General features: G+C 44.0%; 1 protein-coding gene across 7 annotated transcripts in view; it reads right to left on the reverse strand.

Moving 5' to 3' along the window:
• Positions 1-346: 346 nt before the first annotated feature.
• LOC149350752 (uncharacterized) overlaps positions 347-21,627 on the reverse strand; it is a 70,019-nt gene continuing 48,738 nt past the window's right edge. For all 7 annotated transcript variants that reach the window (XM_089579884.1, XM_089579886.1, XM_089579880.1 and 4 more), the window contains 4 exons: positions 18,881-19,134; positions 10,857-11,107; positions 6,970-7,258; positions 347-2,087 (listed from right to left, as the gene is read on the reverse strand). In XM_089579884.1, the coding sequence (XP_089436010.1) occupies positions 1,003-2,087; positions 6,970-7,258; positions 10,857-11,107; positions 18,881-19,134 (1,879 nt within the window). In that variant the 3' untranslated portion in view covers positions 347-1,002. The remainder of the gene's footprint in view (positions 2,088-6,969; positions 7,259-10,856; positions 11,108-18,880; positions 19,135-21,627) is intronic.

The following is a 21,627-nucleotide window of genomic DNA, read 5'->3' on the forward strand; positions in this document are numbered from 1 at the left end:
ATCCTTTACTGGTCTTTAAAATTTTGCATCTAAGCCGTTTATTGAATATGCTATAGCATATAAAAGCCTGATCACATGACAGCAGTTCACACTGTATACAAGAACGTGGCACCACTGCTCTCACCATATCTTCCCTTTTGAGTGCCTTAGACTGGTGTGATCTGAAAACCACTGCCTATATACGGATGCCCCACGTGTTTTACAGCAACAGCCGTAGGTGGCCCACTTTGATGTATTTTGGACAACCCCACAGCTGCAGTGTTTTCACGATACTGCTACCAACAGCCAGCAGGTGGCGAAGCGCATGCATGCCCGACCACAATGCGGTGACCACAGATGATGCTGATTCACCTTGCGCAACAGTGCAAATGTTCCAGTTTATTTTTCTGGCATCACAGGGCAAAGGCAAAGACATGGAGGAGGGGGGGTTCCTCAGCCCTTTCTGAAAGCTGAGAAGCTTGAAAATCGCTAGACTTGCGTATTTCAAATGAAAAAAAAAAAAAACACACAAACACAATAATAACTTGCGTGGCGCCATATAACAGAAGCCGTGAGGCCATTAGGCTGTTGAAACATTTAAACCTCAACTTAATTAAATGCATGCTTAAACAAAAGATTTCAGCTGCAATAAACTTTGCTATATAGAGATAAGGCAGTGTGCCAAAAAAATGCATATTCCATCCTATTTCTGATTACTGATACCATGAAGCTATACAAAATTTATACAAAAATATACATTTGAGCCAAATTAAATGCTTACATGATATGCATCATATTTACAATTCTACAAGCACAATGCAGGATTTATACTTGGAGCCAGAAGTTCAACAGCTCTAAATCAAAGACAGGAACAACAGGCAGATGAATTTCAAATGTCAAACAAGGAAATTAATGATTGTGGCAGGCTTTCATTTTGCCAATGAAATGAGAATGCTTGTAATAAATACAGTCCTTTTTTTCTTTTCTTGACAATACTGACGATAACTGTGTCACAAACCTGCATCAAGTTTCTGGTTCTTTTGAAGCAGCCTCCTCTACTTTGTGCACCCTTCTGATATGTGCCATAAGGTTGCACTTTTGTGTAAACTGGCTCCCACAGGCATCACATTTGAAAGGCTTTGCGCCTGTGTGCTTGATGAGATGCACAAGCAAGGCATTATTTTGGTTAAAGGACTTGTTGCACAAGGTGCACTGGAAAGGTCGCTCCCCTGTGTGGATTCGCTCATGCCTTTTTAGCTGACTAGGCTTAGAGAATGCTTTTGGGCACTCCAAGCACTGGTGAAGTGCTTTTTTCCCCTTATCCTCTTTGCTCTTGTGTGACTCGAGATGCTCCTTCAGATGGCTTGCTCTCTTGTAGGACTTGCCACACAAGTCACAGATGTGGACTCTAGCACCATCACCATCATCCATTGGTTTCTTGTGTTTCTCCCCAGCAACCTCAGTGATCATGCCAGGGGTCACAAAATCGGCTGCATCCATGACAGCACTATCCATCAGGCTACCCTCTGCTGCTGCCAGCTCATCAAGGTCCAGTTCAGCAGCAGCCACCTGTGCAACAGGAGTCTCCTCCTCGCCTGTGCTGCAGGGTCCTCCTTCTACGACTGTGAAAGTGACTGCTCCATCCTTGCCCTCGGACGCCACCAGTGGAAGTGATTGGTCCAGCACCGCAGAGCTGCTGCCTGTGGCATCCTGCTGAATGAGGAATGATCCAGCATCCAACTGCTGTTCCAGATCTGCACCATTGGAGCCTGTTGCTGACGGTGTGATGGAGATGTTAATGTTGCCCTGTTGTTGCAGCTGCTGTAGCTGCTGCAGAAAAGTTGCATCAATTTGCACTGTTTGTGTGGAAGGGTTAAGACCCGTGATCTGGATGCCTGGGGCCAGCTGCAGTTGGAACTCCTCCATGATTCCCTCTGCATCAGGGGCCCCTTCCAGGATGGCCACTTGGGGAACCTTATCTTCGCGTGCCATCAAGCGGCTTCGGCGCCGCACACCTCCACTCTTGAAATGTGTCAGGATGTGACTCTTCCGGTGTCCAGATGTGCGAAAACGAAGGTCACAGTGGGGACACTTGAAAGGGCGGGAACCTAAAAAAAAAGGGCAACAGCCACTGTTTAGATATGATGTCACTCCTAAATACTCTTAAGAATGTGAGATACATGACTTTCTTTTTATTATTTCAGAGATTACACAGTAAAACAACCATGGCTGCTGACGTATCTTTACTTCCAATGCTTTATATTGGCCACTATGAAAAAAAGAAGCAATATACAGTTGAAACCTGATTTTAAGAAACACAGTTGGTAAAACCCACAGTTTACTTCGTAACACTGAAATTTCACTATAAATCAAAATTCATCTCCTAGCATGCAAACTTTAGTTTGTGGTGAAAGTGGTTCGTCGTTTTTACACATTCTCAGCCACCAACAACGGCATTACGCATCGTTCATGTGACCTTAGAAATTGCACCGTGTCTCGTGTGACAAGCTTGCGAAATTCCTCAGCATGCCTATCGCATCAAATACCACACAGGTGATGAGGATGATACACCCGTCTCGAGTCTGGATTTCACTACCATCACTCCGAGCACACTGCCAACATGACGATGCATTCTGCTGCAGTCCCCACCGTGGCCTCATGGGAGGGAGGCAGGAAAAAAAAAGGAAGGAAGACGGGAAGGAATGCTATAGGAGGCCAGCAGCAGTGCATGCGGCGGCAGGCCATGCCAGCTTCCCTCGTGCTTCCCCCTCTCTTTCATTGTGTCGGCAAGAGCAAGAAGAGTGTCCGCCAATCAGCATGAAATGTAATTACCCCCCGTCTTGTCACTTTTCCATTGTACAGGTCTTTGCGCATGTGTGCGCATCCCCCATTTGGGAGCAGGGTTGTCAGGTGTGTAGCTCAAGACTAGCTTCACACCCGAAAGGTTCACTGACAGCACACTCTCACAGTCCTTTCATCGAGCTTTGGGAACCAATGCAATAAAAGTGGCATGCTGCCTTTGAGCATAAGCAGCGCACCGCATCTAGAGCCAATTTTGGTCAATGTAGCTCGAGCTGCAGGCTGGCATGACTAGCTCAACAACACTCATGTCAGCCTCATCCTGCTATCCCAGGTAGCGTGGCAGACAGTTCGTTTGCCACTATGACCACCTTCCCATTTCTGTCTGCCAATAAACTTTTTTTCTGTTGTAAATAAACCCAGTAGGCGATGACCTTGGCTGGTATTGACATGCATTGGATATTATTGGATAACTAGCACTAATTAGGCGAGCCACTTGGTCCTCGAAGCTTTGACTTCGATGACTAAGTGAAAATGATGAAAAGTAATGCAATAGTAATCAATTACTGTTCTGTAATTATTGTTACTTTTCAGGGGCGGCAACTGACCAGTGTAACCAACTACATTTCAGATGGAGAAATTGTAATTGTAATTGGTTACTTATTTTCTGCAACGTGTACAAGATTGGCTCACGCAACACAGCTACGAGAATGGGGGAGGCTCATAGACCGGCCGCGGAGCTGCCTCTTCCCACATGTTCCCTCTCTTGGACTGCCTGCCACTGTTCCTCCAAGAAATAAACTCTCTGCCTTGTGTCGCCAGCGTGCTCTACTGTCCCTGCTCCCGACACGCGAGAACCATCGGCGCCGGAATCACGCAAGCAACCGTACAGCGATGAATGATGTGCACTGCTTGTGCTGCGTCTTTTCATGCGATTGCCTTTGAGGCAGTGTTGCCTCAAGTGCTTTCGTACATCCTATTTCACTTAACTACATTAAAACCCTACCAATTTTTTGTTTGTTTTTCGAAGGCATCTTGCCAATCCAGCGTGATTGCATGCGTTTCCCTTGCGTCCGTCCGTGTGGTATTTCTGTTCTAACAACGTGCCGAAACACCCCGTTCGTCACGTGCGGTTCGCTGTTTGTGCAGTGAGGCCTCCTCACATGCGGTGCCACAAGTGACGGAGCTCCAGTGCTACCGTTTCGGACACTGAAAGAAGCCGTGGGGACCATTACCATTGTGGAGCAGTTCTGCTTCAGCCACTCCCGATAGTGTGCACAAATTGCAACATTTGAAGGAACGGCAAGAATTCGCTGCTGTCCCTCAGTTTTCATCTTAAAAAAAGATAACTACCCTGGTTCCCGCTAAATAAATATCGCTTTCACACGAACGGTATTTGGCAGTGCTAGGAGGCCATTCGATAATTTGAAATTCAGATAATTCAGACGTTTTTTCCGCTACCTTGAAGTCCCAATTAACGAGGTTTTACTGAAGTCAATAATTTTCAGTTGTTGTGGTGGTTCGAAAAACATTCTTTACCAGTGCCCAAACAATTTTTCAGGCTTACTAGAAGCCACAAAAATGTCCGAAAAATTGGGCGGTTCCAAAAATCACATTCAAGTGAAAAAAAAAAAATTACTTTAACTGCTAATCGTCAAACAAAGAGGTTGATAGTTTTCTGACCATTCTGACAGTTTACACCATTCTTTTCCTGGTCTGCTTTGCACGCAGATGGCAGACAGCAACGACAGTCGAACTTTGTTTCAGCAAACAGGAGAAAAATCTTAAAATACTTCGATATAACCAAAATTTGTAACACAAAATTTTGTCAAAAATGCATGCAAGAGCAGCGCAATTTAATTCGTGAAGTGGCAACTACCCTGGTGACCACTACTAGAGAGCAGGGAGAGGCTAGCGCCTTCACAGTGATAATGGAGGCCACAAGAACCAAGCGCCAAACATTGGTCAGGTTGGCTTCCTGACACAGTACAACAAGCAAGCAGGCTTTCTCGCATTACAATAGCACTGCGTGGAAAATGGTGCACCCGAATGAAAGCTATCACCATTTTCTGCACTCCCCACAACAGCCGACGGTAGTGCAGGTTGTCGAACCAGTGTCAAAGAAGCACTGTAAAATTTTAACTGCCATTATATGTTGGCTCTACAAAATATATGGCAGTGCCACAAAGAAATCCAAATAACCTAATGCATCTGAAAGATCAAGGGTCTGAATTCTCAGCTACCAACTGTACCATGCATCACAACGGATACACACATTTCATCATTATATGTACGACTACAATGTGAGCTACTTCAACAGCTATAAGAGCAGATCAAACCAAGAAGCAGAGCTGCTGGACCAGATGACACAATTTAGGCAATGTAAACAGCTGTACACGGTTATCCAGCAATGTCTCGAAAAATGCCGAAAACAGGAAAACTGGGCCTAGGCATTTTGGAAGTGACGCCACCACAGACAAAATGCTTTGACAAAATCCAACTCTCCTCAAAGGATCAAGAGACAGCACTTTGCCATGGCAACCATTGCTCCAAACTGACTAACGGAACCCACCAATCGAGTTCAGACTGACCAAGAATATGTGCATTTTCCGCTGCAGAGCAAAAAAGCTGTTTCAGATCAACCAGTGGAAACTGCCATCAGTATTTCAAATCACATCATGTAGAGGACACTCAACTAGCATAATGATTTGAATAGAATTTTATAATATTTTCATTTGATAATTTTGGACACTAATGATACAGTTAAACCTCGATTTAACAAAGTCGGTAAAATCCACAGTTTACTTCTTAAAACTGAAATTTTTCAACATTGAAATTCGTTTCCTAGCATGATAAGGATCTGCCATAGATGCGATGTGGATCACTCATGGTAAAAGCCTTTAATTGCGATGAAAGTGGTCCTTTACTTCTGCCCTTTCTTCGCCATCAACAGCGCTGTTACGAACGTCTTGCTCATGATGCAAACTTGCGAGCTGCCTCAGCACGTCTATCTCGCCGAGCACCTCGCTCATGAAGGGGGTGACGCACCAGTCTTGAGTTTTGGTTTTGCTGTCATCCTCCCCCTCTTGCGAGTGCCCTGTGCACACTGCCGACACACTGACGCGTTTCCGCGCTGCCACTGCTGTGACTTCATGGGAAGCAGGTAGGGAAATGAAGGAAGGCTGCCGTCGGCAGCGGTAGCCAACCTCGTTGCGGGCCAAGCCATCTGCACCCCCTTCCCCTCATCCTCCTTTCTTTCTCCATGTTGGCGACAGTGAGGAGAGTGTGTATCAATCATCAAGCAATGAAAGGAAATCAGGCCCACCCCGCTGCTCGTGTTTTTTCCGCCGCAAGCATGAGTGCATCCTTTTGCACATACGCGCATCGTTTCAGCGGGAAGCGAGGTTGTCAGGTGCGAAGCACGAGACAAGTTCCGTAGCTGATGAAAGGCACTGACATTTCCAGTCCTTTTATCAAGCACTGAGAATCTGTAAATGCGATAAAAAGCGGCAACTGCTTTTGAAGACGGACAGTGTGCCGCATTTGGTGTCGATTTAGGGCGGGATAGCAGATCTGTGGGCTGGCCTGGCAGGCTGCCAAGGCTGCACAGATGCTGATGCCATCCTCGCTCATACTACCCCAGATGGCACAGCTAGGGGCATACTTGCAGCTATGATCATCACTGTATCTGAGTCTGTCTTATATATAAAGCTGGGTGGCATGCCCACTGTTACGTACGCGCTCCGATGCATGCTTCTGCACTCACTCTGCTCAACCACTCACGCCAGCAGTACAATTTTTTGTCACGTTTGTTTCCAGCAAGCAATGAAATTTCGTTACATCGAAAGTGTGCCACAATGCACTTCGTTATAATGAAGCTAAAAATACATGGCGCTCCATGGACGCTAAGTTACAAAAATAGGAGTACTTTGTTACATCGGGAATTACGTTACACTTACGTTCATTACATCTCGGTTTAAATGTACTACTTTTCCCTAATATAAGGTAGCCCAAGATGATGTGCCCTGCCTATGCTGCACCGTCTAATCATAGAAATTTCTTTCCACTCCGATTACAACTACAGTGAAATTTGACCACTTGCTGCCCACATCTGCTACGGGATATGAAATCAAAATGGCCACACCAGACAGGGAAGTGGCAGCAAAGATCTCAGCAGCATTGTCAGCTCACCTGTGTGCAGCCGCATGTGTACCTTGAGGCTGCCCATGGTGGAGAAAAAGGAGGAGCAGATGTGGCAAGGGTAATTGCGCTCGCCTCGATGGGTGCGGCGGTGTGTGTCGAGAGTAGACTTGACTGTGAAGGACTTCTGGCAGATCTCACATGAGAAGGGTCGCTCGCCCGTGTGGATGCGTATATGTCGCGCCAAGTCACTTGGCTTTCGAAAGCTCTTGGGGCACAACTCACAACGGTTTGGATAGTCGGCAGCAGGTGGTTTTTCCCATTCCTGCGACTCCTGCAGCTGCAAAGTAAGGTGTCAGACACGTGGAAATGAATATGAAAAATGTTTTGGTCCAGCCTCCCAACTAATAGAAAGGCAATCTATAGCACAACAAAAGTCATATGGGGGAATCAGCACCATTTAGAGCACTGGTTCCAGTCAACTTTAATAGCTCCACCTTCAGCAAGCATGTTACCTATTCTGCATTTCACAAACTTTCCTGGCAGGTGACAGCAGCATTTCAGCAATCGTGAGGTTAGGAATGGTGCCAGGCCTTGCATGTCATTTTGCCTGACCTTTATAAGTCAATTTGTCGCCTCAATTTAAATTAGCCAGTGGCGATGTTTACCTATTTAAATTACCTTTCAACAGAATGAAAGTGCATGCTTAGGCAAATTGACAGCCTCACAGGTGATAGATGTAGCTTGAATAATTAAAAATCTAATTGTGTGTGTGTCCAAGCACTGAGAACTCTCTTCTTGGATCGAACGATATAATGTAATGTAGTTAACATCTAAACACAACCAACAATTTCCAGAGTGGGGTTCTACTTCAATGATGTTTTTGCAAAGCAGAATTGAATTTGAGAATTTATTTTGCGATGTCGAACCAAACTCGAAGGGGATCGCGAAACAGTTCGATATATGTATTGGTACAATTCAATATGTAAAAAAATGGCAACAGATAAGCTTATCTGTAACCTAGAAGCAAGAATACATTGCATCCACACTAGTGGTACAGTTCTTGCAGTGACATGCCATCCGCCAACTACCTGGTAGTGCGCCTGTCACTAGGCGTTACTCTGCCTAACCTGCTTTGGATTGAAGCAGCAGCGGACAGTCCTTTGGAACTAGCCACTGCATATTATAAAATGTCTAATCCTGTTAGCAGCACGCTAAATAGAATAATCACTCATTAAAGTTCATGTTCTCCGCAATGCCTTTGGCAGCGAAGCACGCCAGGCGAGTGCCACCCCACAAGGCTCTAGTTAGGTTGGCTTCACTGCACAACAGCGATATGGTATGAAAAGTGAGTACAAGAGATTGAAGTAAACCCTCGGGCACATCCCACGTTCACCTTGCAACATCGTTTCAAAGCACTAGCACTGCCAGCAGATGCCTAAGGAGAAATTCAAGTTCGATATACTGCGTGGCTTTTCTATACCTTTAATACAGTCCTTTCAAGAAGATAATCTGTTGGTTCAGTATAGCGAATAATTTGGAATATCTGGGCTTGATATATCCAGGCTCGACTGTATAAGAAATAGAAGCTTATTTTAGAGTATTCAAGTGTCTTACAAATTCAACACACGTCGTTTGAATTAGTTTCACTATAAACAGCCACTGTAGTCAGTGCTTTACTTACTTTTTACTTTACTTTCTTTACCTTTTTTTACAGTTCAACCTGGAAGTAGCAAACCTCCATTTAGCGAATTCCTCAATATTAGGAAGTTTATCAATTGCATTTGCAAACTCCATGTAACGAAGGTGTTGCGGCGGTCGACCTTGATATAATGAACTTACCATGCCCACTGTCCATTAACTAGTGCTGTGTTACTTGAAATTTGGTCAAATTACGCAAAAGTTTCATGACATAAAACATGAACCACCATGAGAGGAAAGTCTACAATTGGAACAAGCAAACGCAGTTGACATATCACGCCATGCTTTAGCTTGATCAATGCCTCTTCGTGAAAAATGCAGCAGTCCCAGCAGATTTCGCTTTTGTAGGGTCGCACCAAGTGGCACCACAAAAGTCCAAATGCAGCGCACAAAACAGGACGCAGCAAAGAATTCACGGGACGAGTAGTGTGCACCCATCGCCTCCACTCTGAGCATGATTCTGGCGCTGACATGTAGCGAGAGCTAGGATGGCAGAGAGTGCCGGCAACGCGAGGCGAAGAGTCAGCTTCGGAGGGCAATGGTGAACGAGCAGACCAAGACTGTTTTTTCTTTCTTCCTTTTTCTTTTCGTTTTTTTCATGAGCAAGGAGCACACGGAAAGAGGCAAGTGCTTCAGACTCCTCCTCCTCCCGCACTCTCCCTGCCCCATGTGTAGCGGCATCGTGCTTTCGTCATGCGATCCGCAGCTTTGACAGTGGAAGTTGCTGCCGCACTCGTGTTATGAACATGATCGCAAAATGTCTCTCCCTGTTTACGACCTCGGGTAACGGTGGAGAGGTTTACTGTAAATGGTTGCTTTTATTTTTCATTTTAGCTTCCTTACTGCGCACAATCCTTTCGAGTTTTCACGCAAAAATTGGAAGTAAAGAAAACCTGCATGTAATGAAAAATCGCAGACTTTTCTCGATTTCCTTATATCCAAGTTTAATTGTACTAAGTCCAAATGACACCACTGACTCCTTTTGCAAGCTGCCACGCAATGACTGCATCATGCATGTGTAAATGCATGCTTGAATCATTCCCATAACGAGTCTACTGCGCCAACTTAAGTACATAGTTTTTACAGTTGAAGGCACACTTTCAAGCAAAGTACCTTCAAATATAATGAGCAAAAAGGAAGACGTAAGGAGAGTGGGAGGAAAGTAAAGCTACACTGAGACTATGCACAGCACAACTACTTGAAGCGAGGATTTAGGTTCCCACCATAGTCTCTGGGGATCTCCACCTTGGACATGCAATGTCTTGTACTGGCTTGCGTTGCCTGCAATCTAACACACAACTATTAAATGATAGGACAGACTATACCTAGGGCCCAGAATTTTCTTTGATGGAAAATTTAAAATTCCATGAATTAAGAAAAAGGCTTTGTAACATTCAGTGGAAAACATAAGATAAGAAATAAATTAGACACATATATAAGCTTACTTTTGATATACCTCTTGCATACTCCAAATATGAGTTCATTAAAACCAAAGGTGGTGGTGGCAATTCTATGTGGTGGTGGCAATTCTATGTCAGACAGTGCTCGGCATTCTCTTCACTTGAAGAATGGACCTTGTTCAACACAATGCTCTCAAAGTAATTGTATGACCTCCCTGATGGTTCTGTGCGAAATCTTGCACCTGCTGTGGTGACTGTGCCCACAAGTGGGACACAGCCCTGCAAAAGTTTGACACCCACCCGTTGCTCATCCCCCCTTTTTTTTTCTGGATGGCCCAATAACACACAACAAGGAAACCCCAAGAATAGAAGAATGGAAGGTGAGCTTTACTGAAAACTGAAAACTTTTTTTTCTCTACTGCTAATATTTCTTTCGAAAGACAGCAGTATCATGGCACTTCGCACAGAAGAGTGTGAACACACTGTTAGCAGAGCCACTGCACTTGACATGCTAGTTTGCTAAGCAGATGGGAGAGCAGAAGGCATCTGCACGACTTTGTTAATTACGAGTTTCTAGCTTTCAAAATAATTTAGATGATTGAATTAATCACACTCTTATCATTTCGTTGTTCCTACTGGTGTCCGCAACAATAACATAAAAAAGACTGTGGCTGCTGACACAACAGTCCACAAAAGAAGCTCAAATGTGCAACTTTTCGCAGAATCACGGAAAACTAGAGGCCCAAGCTATACTGTATCACTCAGAGTGGCTCGCACATGCCTGTTTTTGAGTTTTTAAATATCCACAAAATTTTACAATAAAGCTTGTGCTCTTACCCGTTCTATTTCAACAGCAGTGGCAATGAGGGCTCTTTCCGAAACTGATAAAGTAGATTCCTTGGGATCCTTTCGTGCCAGTTCCCTTGACTGTTCATCTGTGAGTGTGACAAATTTACGTGGCGTAGCAGAAACACTGGCCTTGTCTACCCCACGCCTTGACGTTCTCTGAGATTCATCAACAGCAGCAGCAGCTGGATCTGGGTCCACAGATGGCAGGTCGACAGTTGGTTTTTCCTTGTCAGATAGTTCTGAAAACCAGAAAATGAAAGTGAGTGAATCCGTCGAGAAACATGCTTGATTAGCAAGTTAGCCCTCAAAGTGTGACTGTTTAAAAGCCCGGCCCCCCGAATGAATATCAGGGCCCTCTTTTGGTTCATTCACTCTTTAATTGGAAATATGACTGCAGTCTTTTATAAAAAAAACAAGAATTGTGGCGTTTCATGAATATTTCTGGCAGGCTATCTCTGCTTCCTTTTTTAACTCGTTACCTTTGTTATCTGGCAGAAAATGCTGCGCCCCTGCATTTCTTTCCTGAAAGTGCTTTAAAGGAACAATGAAATGATATTTACCAAGGTTAAGAACAATGGACAAGCAATAGATATTACACACTCATCACCCAACCACAATAATTTTAGGCTAGTTCATTAACACTGAAGTTATTGGCAATTAAAAATGACGCTCCTCCTTTTCCTCCTTAAATCACTCACTGCAGTGCACCCGAACAAATAAACAAAACCAATTGGAGCTGCGCCCCTACCATAATTACGTCACACATTAACACCAGGTTTGTTTACTTCCTGTAGCTGCACCCACTTTCCCACCCACTGGTGCAATGGCATGTGTACCTTTCACCACTGTCACCGCGAGTGCGTGACGGACCCAGCACTCAAGGCTCAACTTCTGCAAGTGACCGCTACAATGGGCTTCAAACCCTACAAGCATGCTCTGTGTAGAAACCCACTGCTGAACACCAGCGACCGCAGCAACGGGTCGTCAGCGGTCGTACTGGACTCGCCTGGCACATAGGCCCACTAGAGGCGGCAGTACACACGTGTCATTCCTCTCCCCTTTAATACTCTGGCCGCACTCAGCAATACTGGAGACAACTGCACACAACTGTCCCCTACCAGAAGTGTGCCCGTGATGTCATGGCTGTGGTCACTGCAGCAAATGATAGTGTCTGGTGGCCCGTCGCTCACCATGACATAACCAGTACTCATGACATATGCATTCTAGAAAAAACAATTCCAAAAACCACCACTACAAAGTTAAAAATCTCGGTTATTAAAATTAATAATAAATGCCTGGCTCCGTTCCAAGGACTCAGACCTACTGTGAATACTCAAAAGCATTCGTTCTACTCAATGAACACATTTGCTGACAATTTTCAAACGAGTTTCGTAGACCCTTTAAACTGTCCTCAGATGCTGAAAGTCAATGTTCATCTTTCTTCTAATTTGAAATTCCCTTCCCTGTTATTTCTCCTCTGCTGTCTATTTTATTTTGATTCCTGAAATAACCTTTTTGCTTTCCAGTGCACATAGACAGTACTAAAATTATCTGTTTTCTGATATACCTTCAGAATGTTCATAGGCATCACCCAATCCCCCTGTATTTAAAAAGCTTATACTACCATGAAATTTTGCCTTCTTCCTTTACATTAAGTATGATTCGTCTGTACAAACAACAATCTCTGATGGCCTGCACTGGCTAGTAACTCACTTTGTGTCCTTACCATCTCACAGAGTACTAACTTTATGATGCCTGTGTATGTACTATGAGGTCATTTCTAAATACTGATTCTCGCTTTTATGGCGGTTACCTTTTCATTTCTCATGTTTGAATACTATCGATCCCTTCATTGCCTTCTTTGTGGAAACACATTCTATTCTGCAACAGTGCGGCAGGTTTGAGTGTTGGGTTCTGGTCCTAGCAGCAAGTGGTAATGGGCATAAGTGATACATTAAAGCATGGCAGAAAAGGTAGCATCAAGTACGGAGAGTTCAGTCTTCCCATGTATGTGACGATACACGAGAATGCACCCAGAAAGCTTGAAAAAAATACAAAACAGCTTATGGTCAAAAAGTCAAAAACCAAAATAAGTGCTTGTGTCATCTCAGTTCTTTCCTCTTCTTAAGCCATGAATACATACCGGCTCCTGTAACCACCCACTTCAAACAGCTCATATATGAGTACAGTAACACCTTGGCAAATTCGATATTGGTTGGTAAAAATCTTGGGTTGTTCAGAGGCTTTTCAGCAGTCTCAAAATTTACCACAAAAACTTTTTCATCTAATTCGAGCATCCAATGCCCTACTGATAAGATTATTTATCAAATTTAGTTACAGGTTCCGACACTCTTGACATTGCCAATGTTGTGCCAGTTCTGTGCTGCTGCTCATCTCAGAGTAGAGCTTGGTCCTCAAGTTGGTCGCCACAGCTAACATTTCTGGTTTCTTTGCTAATACTCTGACAACCCTTCTGATTTCACCAATCAGGACCTTTGGGCTTTGCTAAAGTTAGCTTTCCTCACAACAAGATGCAGTGCAAACACAAGTGAGCATGGTGAATTTTTTTTTCCCCCCTTATTAAAAGCTTTAAGTGATGTGCATTGTAAAGCTATGAAAAATGTTGCAGAACAAAACTTCAAGTCAGTGCCCAAAGGCAGACCTAAAGGTATGCCTAATTAGGAAGTTAAGCAGTCAACATGTTCGAAAACACAGCACTTTGAGCTGCACACCCTTCAGTGCACTCCTCAATGCTACACATGTTGTGATGGTGAAGGTGGCGATAGTGATGATGATCCAAAGTAGCATGCACGCTTGCAAAGCACAGCAACTTCATGCCAGCTTTCACAGTCCCATGGTGTTTTACTGCCAACACTTTGGTGGCTTCTAGTGCATTCTGCACTCTACCACCAACCCAAAACATTGTATTTCACCCATGGTATGCCAAATTTGTTAGCATTTGCCAGCCTTGGATCCCTTCATGCATCGTTTCTTCACTGCTTCTACTCTTTTGCTGACATCTACTTCTGCTGATCTCCATCTGCTACATTGAAGGCTGCTTCATGAATTTCGCGACAGCCTTCCTGTCCGATCAAAAAAGAAACATCGGGCAACTTCCTTTGTTGTTAGTCACCTCTGCCCTGTCTACGGCGGCGTGTACACAGGAGGAAGACGCCATCAAAATGCACGGCTAGCCCCGACAAAGCAACAATTGCATGAACGCTTCCGCTGTGTGTGCACTAGGAGCGGTTCTGACTGGTAGCACCCGATCTTAGTACTGGACGAGTGAAATGGGCAAGTGAAATGCGTTTTCGTCTGATCTTTTTATTTCGAATTTTCAAAGTGGAATAACTTTCGTTTGCATGCTCAGATTTCAGTAATTCTTTTTGCACTGGTCTCTGGAACACATCGTGAATCTATTTAATGTTATTAATTGGTACTGAGGAAATCATTACGGTGCCCCCCGAAGGATTGCAGCAATTTGTTGCTGTTCTGCTTTGTACTGACTGCTGTGAGTTATTTATATTTTATTTATTTATACACAGTACCTACAGCGCCCTCACTGGGGCATTATTGTAGGGGGGAAACATCATAAATAAGAACAAACATCTAGTACACAATAAATTAGGCAAATGATGCGGTCTACAGAGAAAATACAGAAAACCATTGTAGAAAGGCAAACATACCGTAATCACACACACACACACACAAAAAAGATACATTTTAAAATACAGCACTGCTTAAAGAATAAAGCTTTAGGAATAATCAACTTTGTAAAAAATTTCAAAAAAAGCAGCATGATACACTCGGACAAGAATTATTGCACTTATATTGACAGGTGGCTTTGCAAATCGGCCAGAAACGATGTAGGAGGAGCGGTAGCGACCCGAGAAGGGAGACAGTTCCAGTCATGCACTGTTCATGGGAAAAAACTATATTTGAATACGTTTATACGGCTATTGTACTCGCGCACCTTAAGTGGGTGGTCAGTGCGGGCGGAAATGTAGCTGGGTTCATTAATGTATTTCTCTTTTGGAATTCCAGTTTTATTATTAAGCACATTATAAAAGAAAGAGAGTCTCAAATATTTGCGCCTGTTTTCAAGTAACGGCCATCCCAACTTCTCGCGCAAACCAGAAGAACTTTTTTGGAAATTGTAATCGGCAGACACAAACCTAGCAGCCCGTTTCTGGACGCGCTCCAGCTCCTCAATATTCAGTTTCGTATGCGGGTCCCAAACCGCGCAAGCATACTCAAGTATCGGACGTACAGTAGACATGTATAATGTCTCCTTCAGCGTAAGGGGAGCGTCCTTAAAGTTACGTCTGAGAAAGTTTAATGTGCGGCTGGCTTTAGCAGATATGTAATTTACGTGTGTATTCCATGATAGGTCAGTAGAAAAAAAGACTCCCAAGTACTTATAAGTTGAAACTGTGGATAATTCAGTGCTACCAAGGAAATAGTCTGTTTGGAAGAATTGTTTCTTTTTTGTAAACCGGACCAGATTGCATTTGGAGATATTTAGCGCCATATTCCAGTTGTTGCACCAAGAGAATACAGAGTTGAGGTCATGCTGTAGTGAAATTGCATCTGCTTCAGAAGAAATGTTGCGGTAGATACAACAGTCATCAGCATAAAGTCTGATTATACTTGAAATGTTACTAGTGAGGTCATTTATAAAAATGAGAAAAAGAAGAGGGCCCAAAACCGACCCCTGCGGAACACCTGAAGTTACACCCACACTTTCCGAGCTGACACCGTCGATAACCACGCACTGTTTCCTTTCCGCAAGATACGCTTCAATCCAGGATAAGAGTGAGGTAGGAATATTTAATTCTGAAAGTTTCTGTAGCAATAGGTTGTGAGCAACTAAATCGAACGCTTTTCGAAAATCTAAAAATATACAATCTACCTGACCGGCAGAGTTTAAGGAAACAGAAATGTCATGTGTGAATTCCACGAGCTGTGTTTCACATGAGAAGCCGGACCTAAATCCATGTTGTGTCAAACAGAAAAAACTATTGTTTTGTAGATGGCTAATTAACTGAGTATAAATGACATGTTCCAGTGTTTTGCACGACACGCTCGTCAGCGATATGGGCCTATAGTTACATGTTTTAGTTTTGTCACCACCCTTATGAATCGGAACGACATTGGCACTTCTCCAGTCAAGGGGTAAAGAAGAATTCTCTAACGATTTCTGAAATAATGCAACTAGATACGGGGCAACCGAAGCCGCACAATTTTTCAAAACGTAATTGGAAATGTTGTCAGGCCCTGGTGCTGATGTAACTTTAATTTTATGTAATAAAAGCATGATCCCTCGTTCAGAAATTTCTACGTCATTCATTCTGGTCAGGGTGCTGGAAGATTGAAAATCAGTATGTATATTAATGGGATCGGAAAACACCGATTGGAAATAAAGATTGAAACTTCTGGCTTTACCTTTTGAATCCCTTCCAAAATCAGTTTCGTCTAGTATATCAGGCGAAGAGACCCTGCTGTTTCTCTTATTTTTAACATATTTCCAGACTGCCTTCGGGTTTGTTTTTAGTTGTTGGCCTAGTGTGCTGAAGTATGCCCTTTTTGCTTTACGGATTTCTTTCGATAAGTTGTTAGTTTGCTTTTTCATCTCGGAGTACAAAGTTAGTGCGGGCGTATCACAATATCTGCGAAACAGCCGTTTCCGCCGGTTGATCATTGCCCGCAACTGTCTATTCATCCAATGCATATCGTCACGACGCTTGGCTGAAATCAAGCGGGATGGGATGAAAGTCTGCGTCAGTGACAAAATTTTAGTTTTAAACAAGTTCCAGAAGGAATCGATATCCAGAGATGGCCGATGTGAAAGAAACTCAGGGAAAAATGCGTCGAGATCCCGTGATAGCGAAGCATAATCCCCTTTTTCATAAAAATACACTTTGCGTGGTTGGGTGTAGTGGGTCTTCATAGCATTACAGGATACTTTTGCTAAAACTACATCGTGGTCGCTTATGCCTGGCAGCGTTATGACAGACGAGACTAGGCTAGGGTCATTGCAGAAAAACAAGTCTAATATATTAGCACTGGTAAGGCCGAGTCTGGTAGGGGTTTGAACAAGCTGGAATAATGAGTGAGCACCAATTACTTCACGGAAAGCGGTATACAAGAGCGATGCAGTGCGAATTACTGGTTTAAAAGAAGACCATTCTACGCAGGGCATATTAAAATCACCGGCAAGGATAATATGTGTTGCATCTAAGGCTAATAATGTGTTGCTAAGTTCAAAAAATGGCTGTGCGCAGGTTGAACCGGGCGTCCTATAAAAAGAGCCAATTGCGAAAGAAGTACCATCGCCCAGCTGTACCTTGCACCAGACAGCTTCACAGGAATCGTTTTCTAGGTTAACAGACACGCTTTTCAAACTGCTATGAACGAGGATGAACACACCACCACCGCGTACATTGCGATCCTTCCTATACGTGGTATAGGATGAAGGAAATATTTCACCATCGCTTATGTTGCTGTCCAGCCATGACTCGGTTCCAATCACCACATGTGCGTTTGTCATTTGTAAGAGTGAGGAGAATTGGTCAGTTTTGTTTTTTAAACTGCGACAATTAACAACAATACAGACAAGTTCATTTTTAATAGCAGTCTGTGGGCAAGCTAAAAGCCTCGGTGATGGCTATTGGTTTACGCAAGTGATATCGTCTGTTTCAATGTTGTACATATAGGTTTTGTTGTCCAGGTTTAGCTTATTAAACCGCAGTTTCAACTTTCCGCCGCGTGCCTTAGCAAACTGCATGAGCTTTTTTCTTTGTTGCCGTACTTTGGCCGAATAGTCTTCGCTTATCGCCCAGTCAGTATCTTTTAGTTTGGCAGCATTTGAAAGAACACGATTCTTCTCTTTAAAGGACAAGAATTTAACGATCAGGGGTCTGTGCTTGTCAGGCGCATATCTTCCTAGTCTGTGCGCTCTTTCAATAGCAGCGGCGTCAACGGAAAGCTCTAACTTTTCAGCGCAAAAAGAGATAATTTTAGTCTCAGACTGTTCCCACGATTCGGTTTCTTTGTCATGGATGCCGTAGAATATTAAGTTATTTCTTCGTGATTGGTTCTCCAGGTCATCGTGCGATGACTGGAGGGCCGTGCACGCAACAGCAAGTTTCTGGGAACTTTGAGATAATCTTTCTACTTCAGGCTTTAGCGGGAGCACCAGTGACACATTATCTTCAACGCTCTTGACTTTTTCTGCGAGTTTTGTTAGTTTTTCTTCGAGATTCTTTTGCTCAAGCCGAATGGAACGTAGTTCGTCCAATATTTCGGTCTGTTGCTGTTGTATCACTGGTATTGTCATGATAGTATCGAACATCTGCTTTTCCTGCTCAGCAGACAGAGGCCCAGGGTTTTGCTCTACGTCTCCCGCAAGCAAAAGCTTTCTTTTAAACAAACCTATGTATCCTGAACAGCTCGCGGACACATCGTACAGAAGGCGTAAAAACATGCACACAGCAAAGTTGGGATCTGGCGTCGACTTCCTAAATGGTTTGCCATTCCAGTGAACTCTACTTCTGTCCTCACTGGACAGAATTATAGGCTACTACGTGAGTTATACATGTGGGGTTAAGGTAAAATTTGCTGACGATGCTCTTGGACACAATAACCATGCTGAAGAGTGCTTTTTGTTTTATTTAGAATGTACAGTCGTACCAGGTGTGTTTATTCCAACAATATGCTTTCTGGACCATCTTTACCACTGCAAATTTTTCTGAGTATTTTACCCCGCGCAATGAACACACCCCTCAAATTTTCACAGATAATTTGAGAGAAAAAGTGTGTTCATTATGCAAGTAAATATGGTACTTTTGTGACAAATCCTTTTACTAAGGAATCGTAAAACAGGCTTCTTGGCATTGTAAAGCAGAAGCTGCATTCAGTAAGCTAAATGAAATAAATCGTTTGCTGCTATTCTAACATTACTATCAGGAGACTTCATGATAAAGTTTATGATAAGACAAAAGGCCACTCACGATGCAGAGACAGATGCCGTCGATACTGGGCAGCATTCGGCAAGGAGACAGAGCAGACCTCACAGACAAAGCTCTCACCCAGGGGTGCCTCTGAGTGCGTGTCAATATGCCGCTTCAAGGATAAGGCTGAAGGGAAGCATGAGCCACACTGCTGACATACGTGACTCTTCTGAGAGGCCATCCGTACAGAGTGGCACCGCATGTGAGACTTGAGGTAGGTTGACCGCTTGAATCTCTTGTCACAAAGCGTGCACCTAAGAAGGTCAAAACCAGAAAAGGTAAAGGAATGGAGACATTAAAATTGGCAATGTGAAGGAAATGAACAAAGTGGTCAAAGTATTTTACACCTATTTTTTAAGCTACTTCTCAAATACCGTAAAAACCTACTGATAATACGAGGTTTTTTTTCCCAGATTGCTGCATGTCAAATTTCCACCTCATACTGTATGCGGATCCAAAAACTTTTCAGCCAAAATCCGCAGTTCTGGTTTCATTATTATTGAGTGCTATTACCATCACGCTTCCAGCGAGAGGAGGTGCTATCTAGTGGTGGCGTAGGTACTGACCTACGATTTTCGACCTACGAGTTTCGATTTCGACACCATTTTCACTACGCTGACCTGATCTTGCGACGTCTAGAACGATTGCACCTCGCATGGTGTCGGGACTGTGAAAGCAGTACGCGGCCACTTTTAAAAGGAAAGTACTTGTAGCTGCCGAACACATTGGCACCGCCTCAGGTGCTACTATATGATCTGAACGAGGTAGGGAGAAGCCTGCAGTTACTCCCGCTGCAGTAACTGCAGTTACTGCAGGAGCTCGCTTGGACTCCTTACTGACTGCTCTGCCAACACCGGTCACCCTAAATTCAGACACACTGGTTTGTGAAAGATACTTGTGGAGTGTGTGATGACTCCTGGTGTTCGAAATTAATCCAGGACTCTCCACTACAGTGAATCTTTGCCTCTTTCTTCTTTCACTTCCTCCTTCATCCATTCCCTTATGGTGTGGTTGAGGTGTCCACTGAGAATTCAGACAGTAACTGTGCCTTTCTTCAAAACTAATTTTCATTTTTTTCACTCTCTCTATTAACTCGGTGACTGGCAAACATCAACTAAGTCAACAGCCATCAAAACCGAGGTGCAAGGGGGAATGTTTTTATTTTTTTATTTTGTGGTGTTGATCATTGGAATACTGTGCTTAATCTGTCACTTACAGACAATTTTAAAGCAGAAGAAAAAGAACTATGCCACCTGTAGCATCCGAAACCACGACCTCCAAATTTCGCGTACAGTGCTCTACCAACTGAGCTATGGCGACGGCTGTCCAATGTTTTGCTTTCAGGGATATTTATGTTCGCGTATAACTGAACCCTGAGAGTCTTCACCAGCGCCACCCTTGTCCACAACAGTGGATATAGTTCGTCCTGTATTACCACGAGTACGATGTGAAACGTCATCAAACGGTGAGGGAGGAAGCTGTGCGGGAACCCTCTTATGCTACTTATGGCATCAAGACTGCCAGAATTGAGACCCTCGTTAAGCTATTTAGCAGACAAGGAAAGGGAAATGGAGGGGTTCGTTTCACAAACATTCCCCTATGCACACTGGTTTCGGTGGCTGTTGGCTTGCTTCATATGTTTGTCAAACGAGCCTCCCATTTCCCTTCCCTTGTCTGCTAAAGTGATTGGCAAGGGTCTTTGCTGTTCACCAGCACTTTTATATTGCGATGTTCTTCGTGTGCACGAGGGCAGCAGCCAAGATAAGACACTACACCAGGTTATCGGAGCAGCGCAGCTTAAAGGAGCATACATGGCATAGTTTTTAACAGAAGTAGTGGTCAGTTGGAAAAGAGAGATGAGAAGAGAGCACGAGCAATTCATCAACAATACGGGGCTGGTGTGGTGTATTTAGTATCAATGAGTTTGGTGTCACGCATGGGGTGCATGAAATAGAAACTGCATTGGGTCGGCAACGATGAGGTCAGAGTGCACCTAACACCAATGCTGCCGAATGGCAGTGCAGAAGGTCACGGCTCACTTTGGCCGGTGCGACATCAGTGTGCCATGCAATGTAAGTTGGAGTGCTGCCACTGTCCGTACAATGGTGCTTGAAGCATTGAAGAGTCTGATTAGGCATTGCACTTCTTAATGCAGGCTCACGAGCGCAATACAGTCGAACCCGGATATATCGAACCCGCATATTTCGAATTATTGGCTATATCGAACACAAAGATTACCCCCTTGAAAATACTATGTAAAAGTATAGGACAGTTGCGTTGTATATCGAATTCCATTTTCGCCGGACATCGGATATATCGAACGCCGCGCCACGCCGCGCCGCGCCCCTGGAAGGTGCGCTTTCCCCAAAATACATTCCTGTCCGGTCCTCAGCCTCCTCAGCGGAGAACATTTCCGCAGTCAGTCAGCAGGCGCAGGGACCTTTTTTTTTTTTTTTTGTTCCCCGTTTTTGCGCCCCACCGGCGCGAGCTTTCCCCCTCCTCCTGTACCGCCGGCATGTGCTCCGTCAAGGTCATTGGAGCTCAGCGAAGAGAGAGAGCGCGGCATGGAGACACGCGGCGACGGTTCTAATACCCGTGCCACACGCGCACAAGAAATGGCAGTAAATGCTTAAGGCCTTAAGTTTGTTAATGACATTATTTTCGGAGTTGGTGCTACACGTGCACATTTAATGCCATTATCGAAAGTGGCGATGACGATAACGCTTGCAAGGTGGTCAAAAGTTTTA

Source organism: Amblyomma mixtum, chromosome 3 (genome assembly GCF_055824585.1).
Source record: "Amblyomma mixtum isolate Tamu chromosome 3, ASM5582458v1, whole genome shotgun sequence".
Lineage (NCBI taxonomy): Eukaryota > Metazoa > Arthropoda > Arachnida > Ixodida > Ixodidae > Amblyomma > Amblyomma mixtum.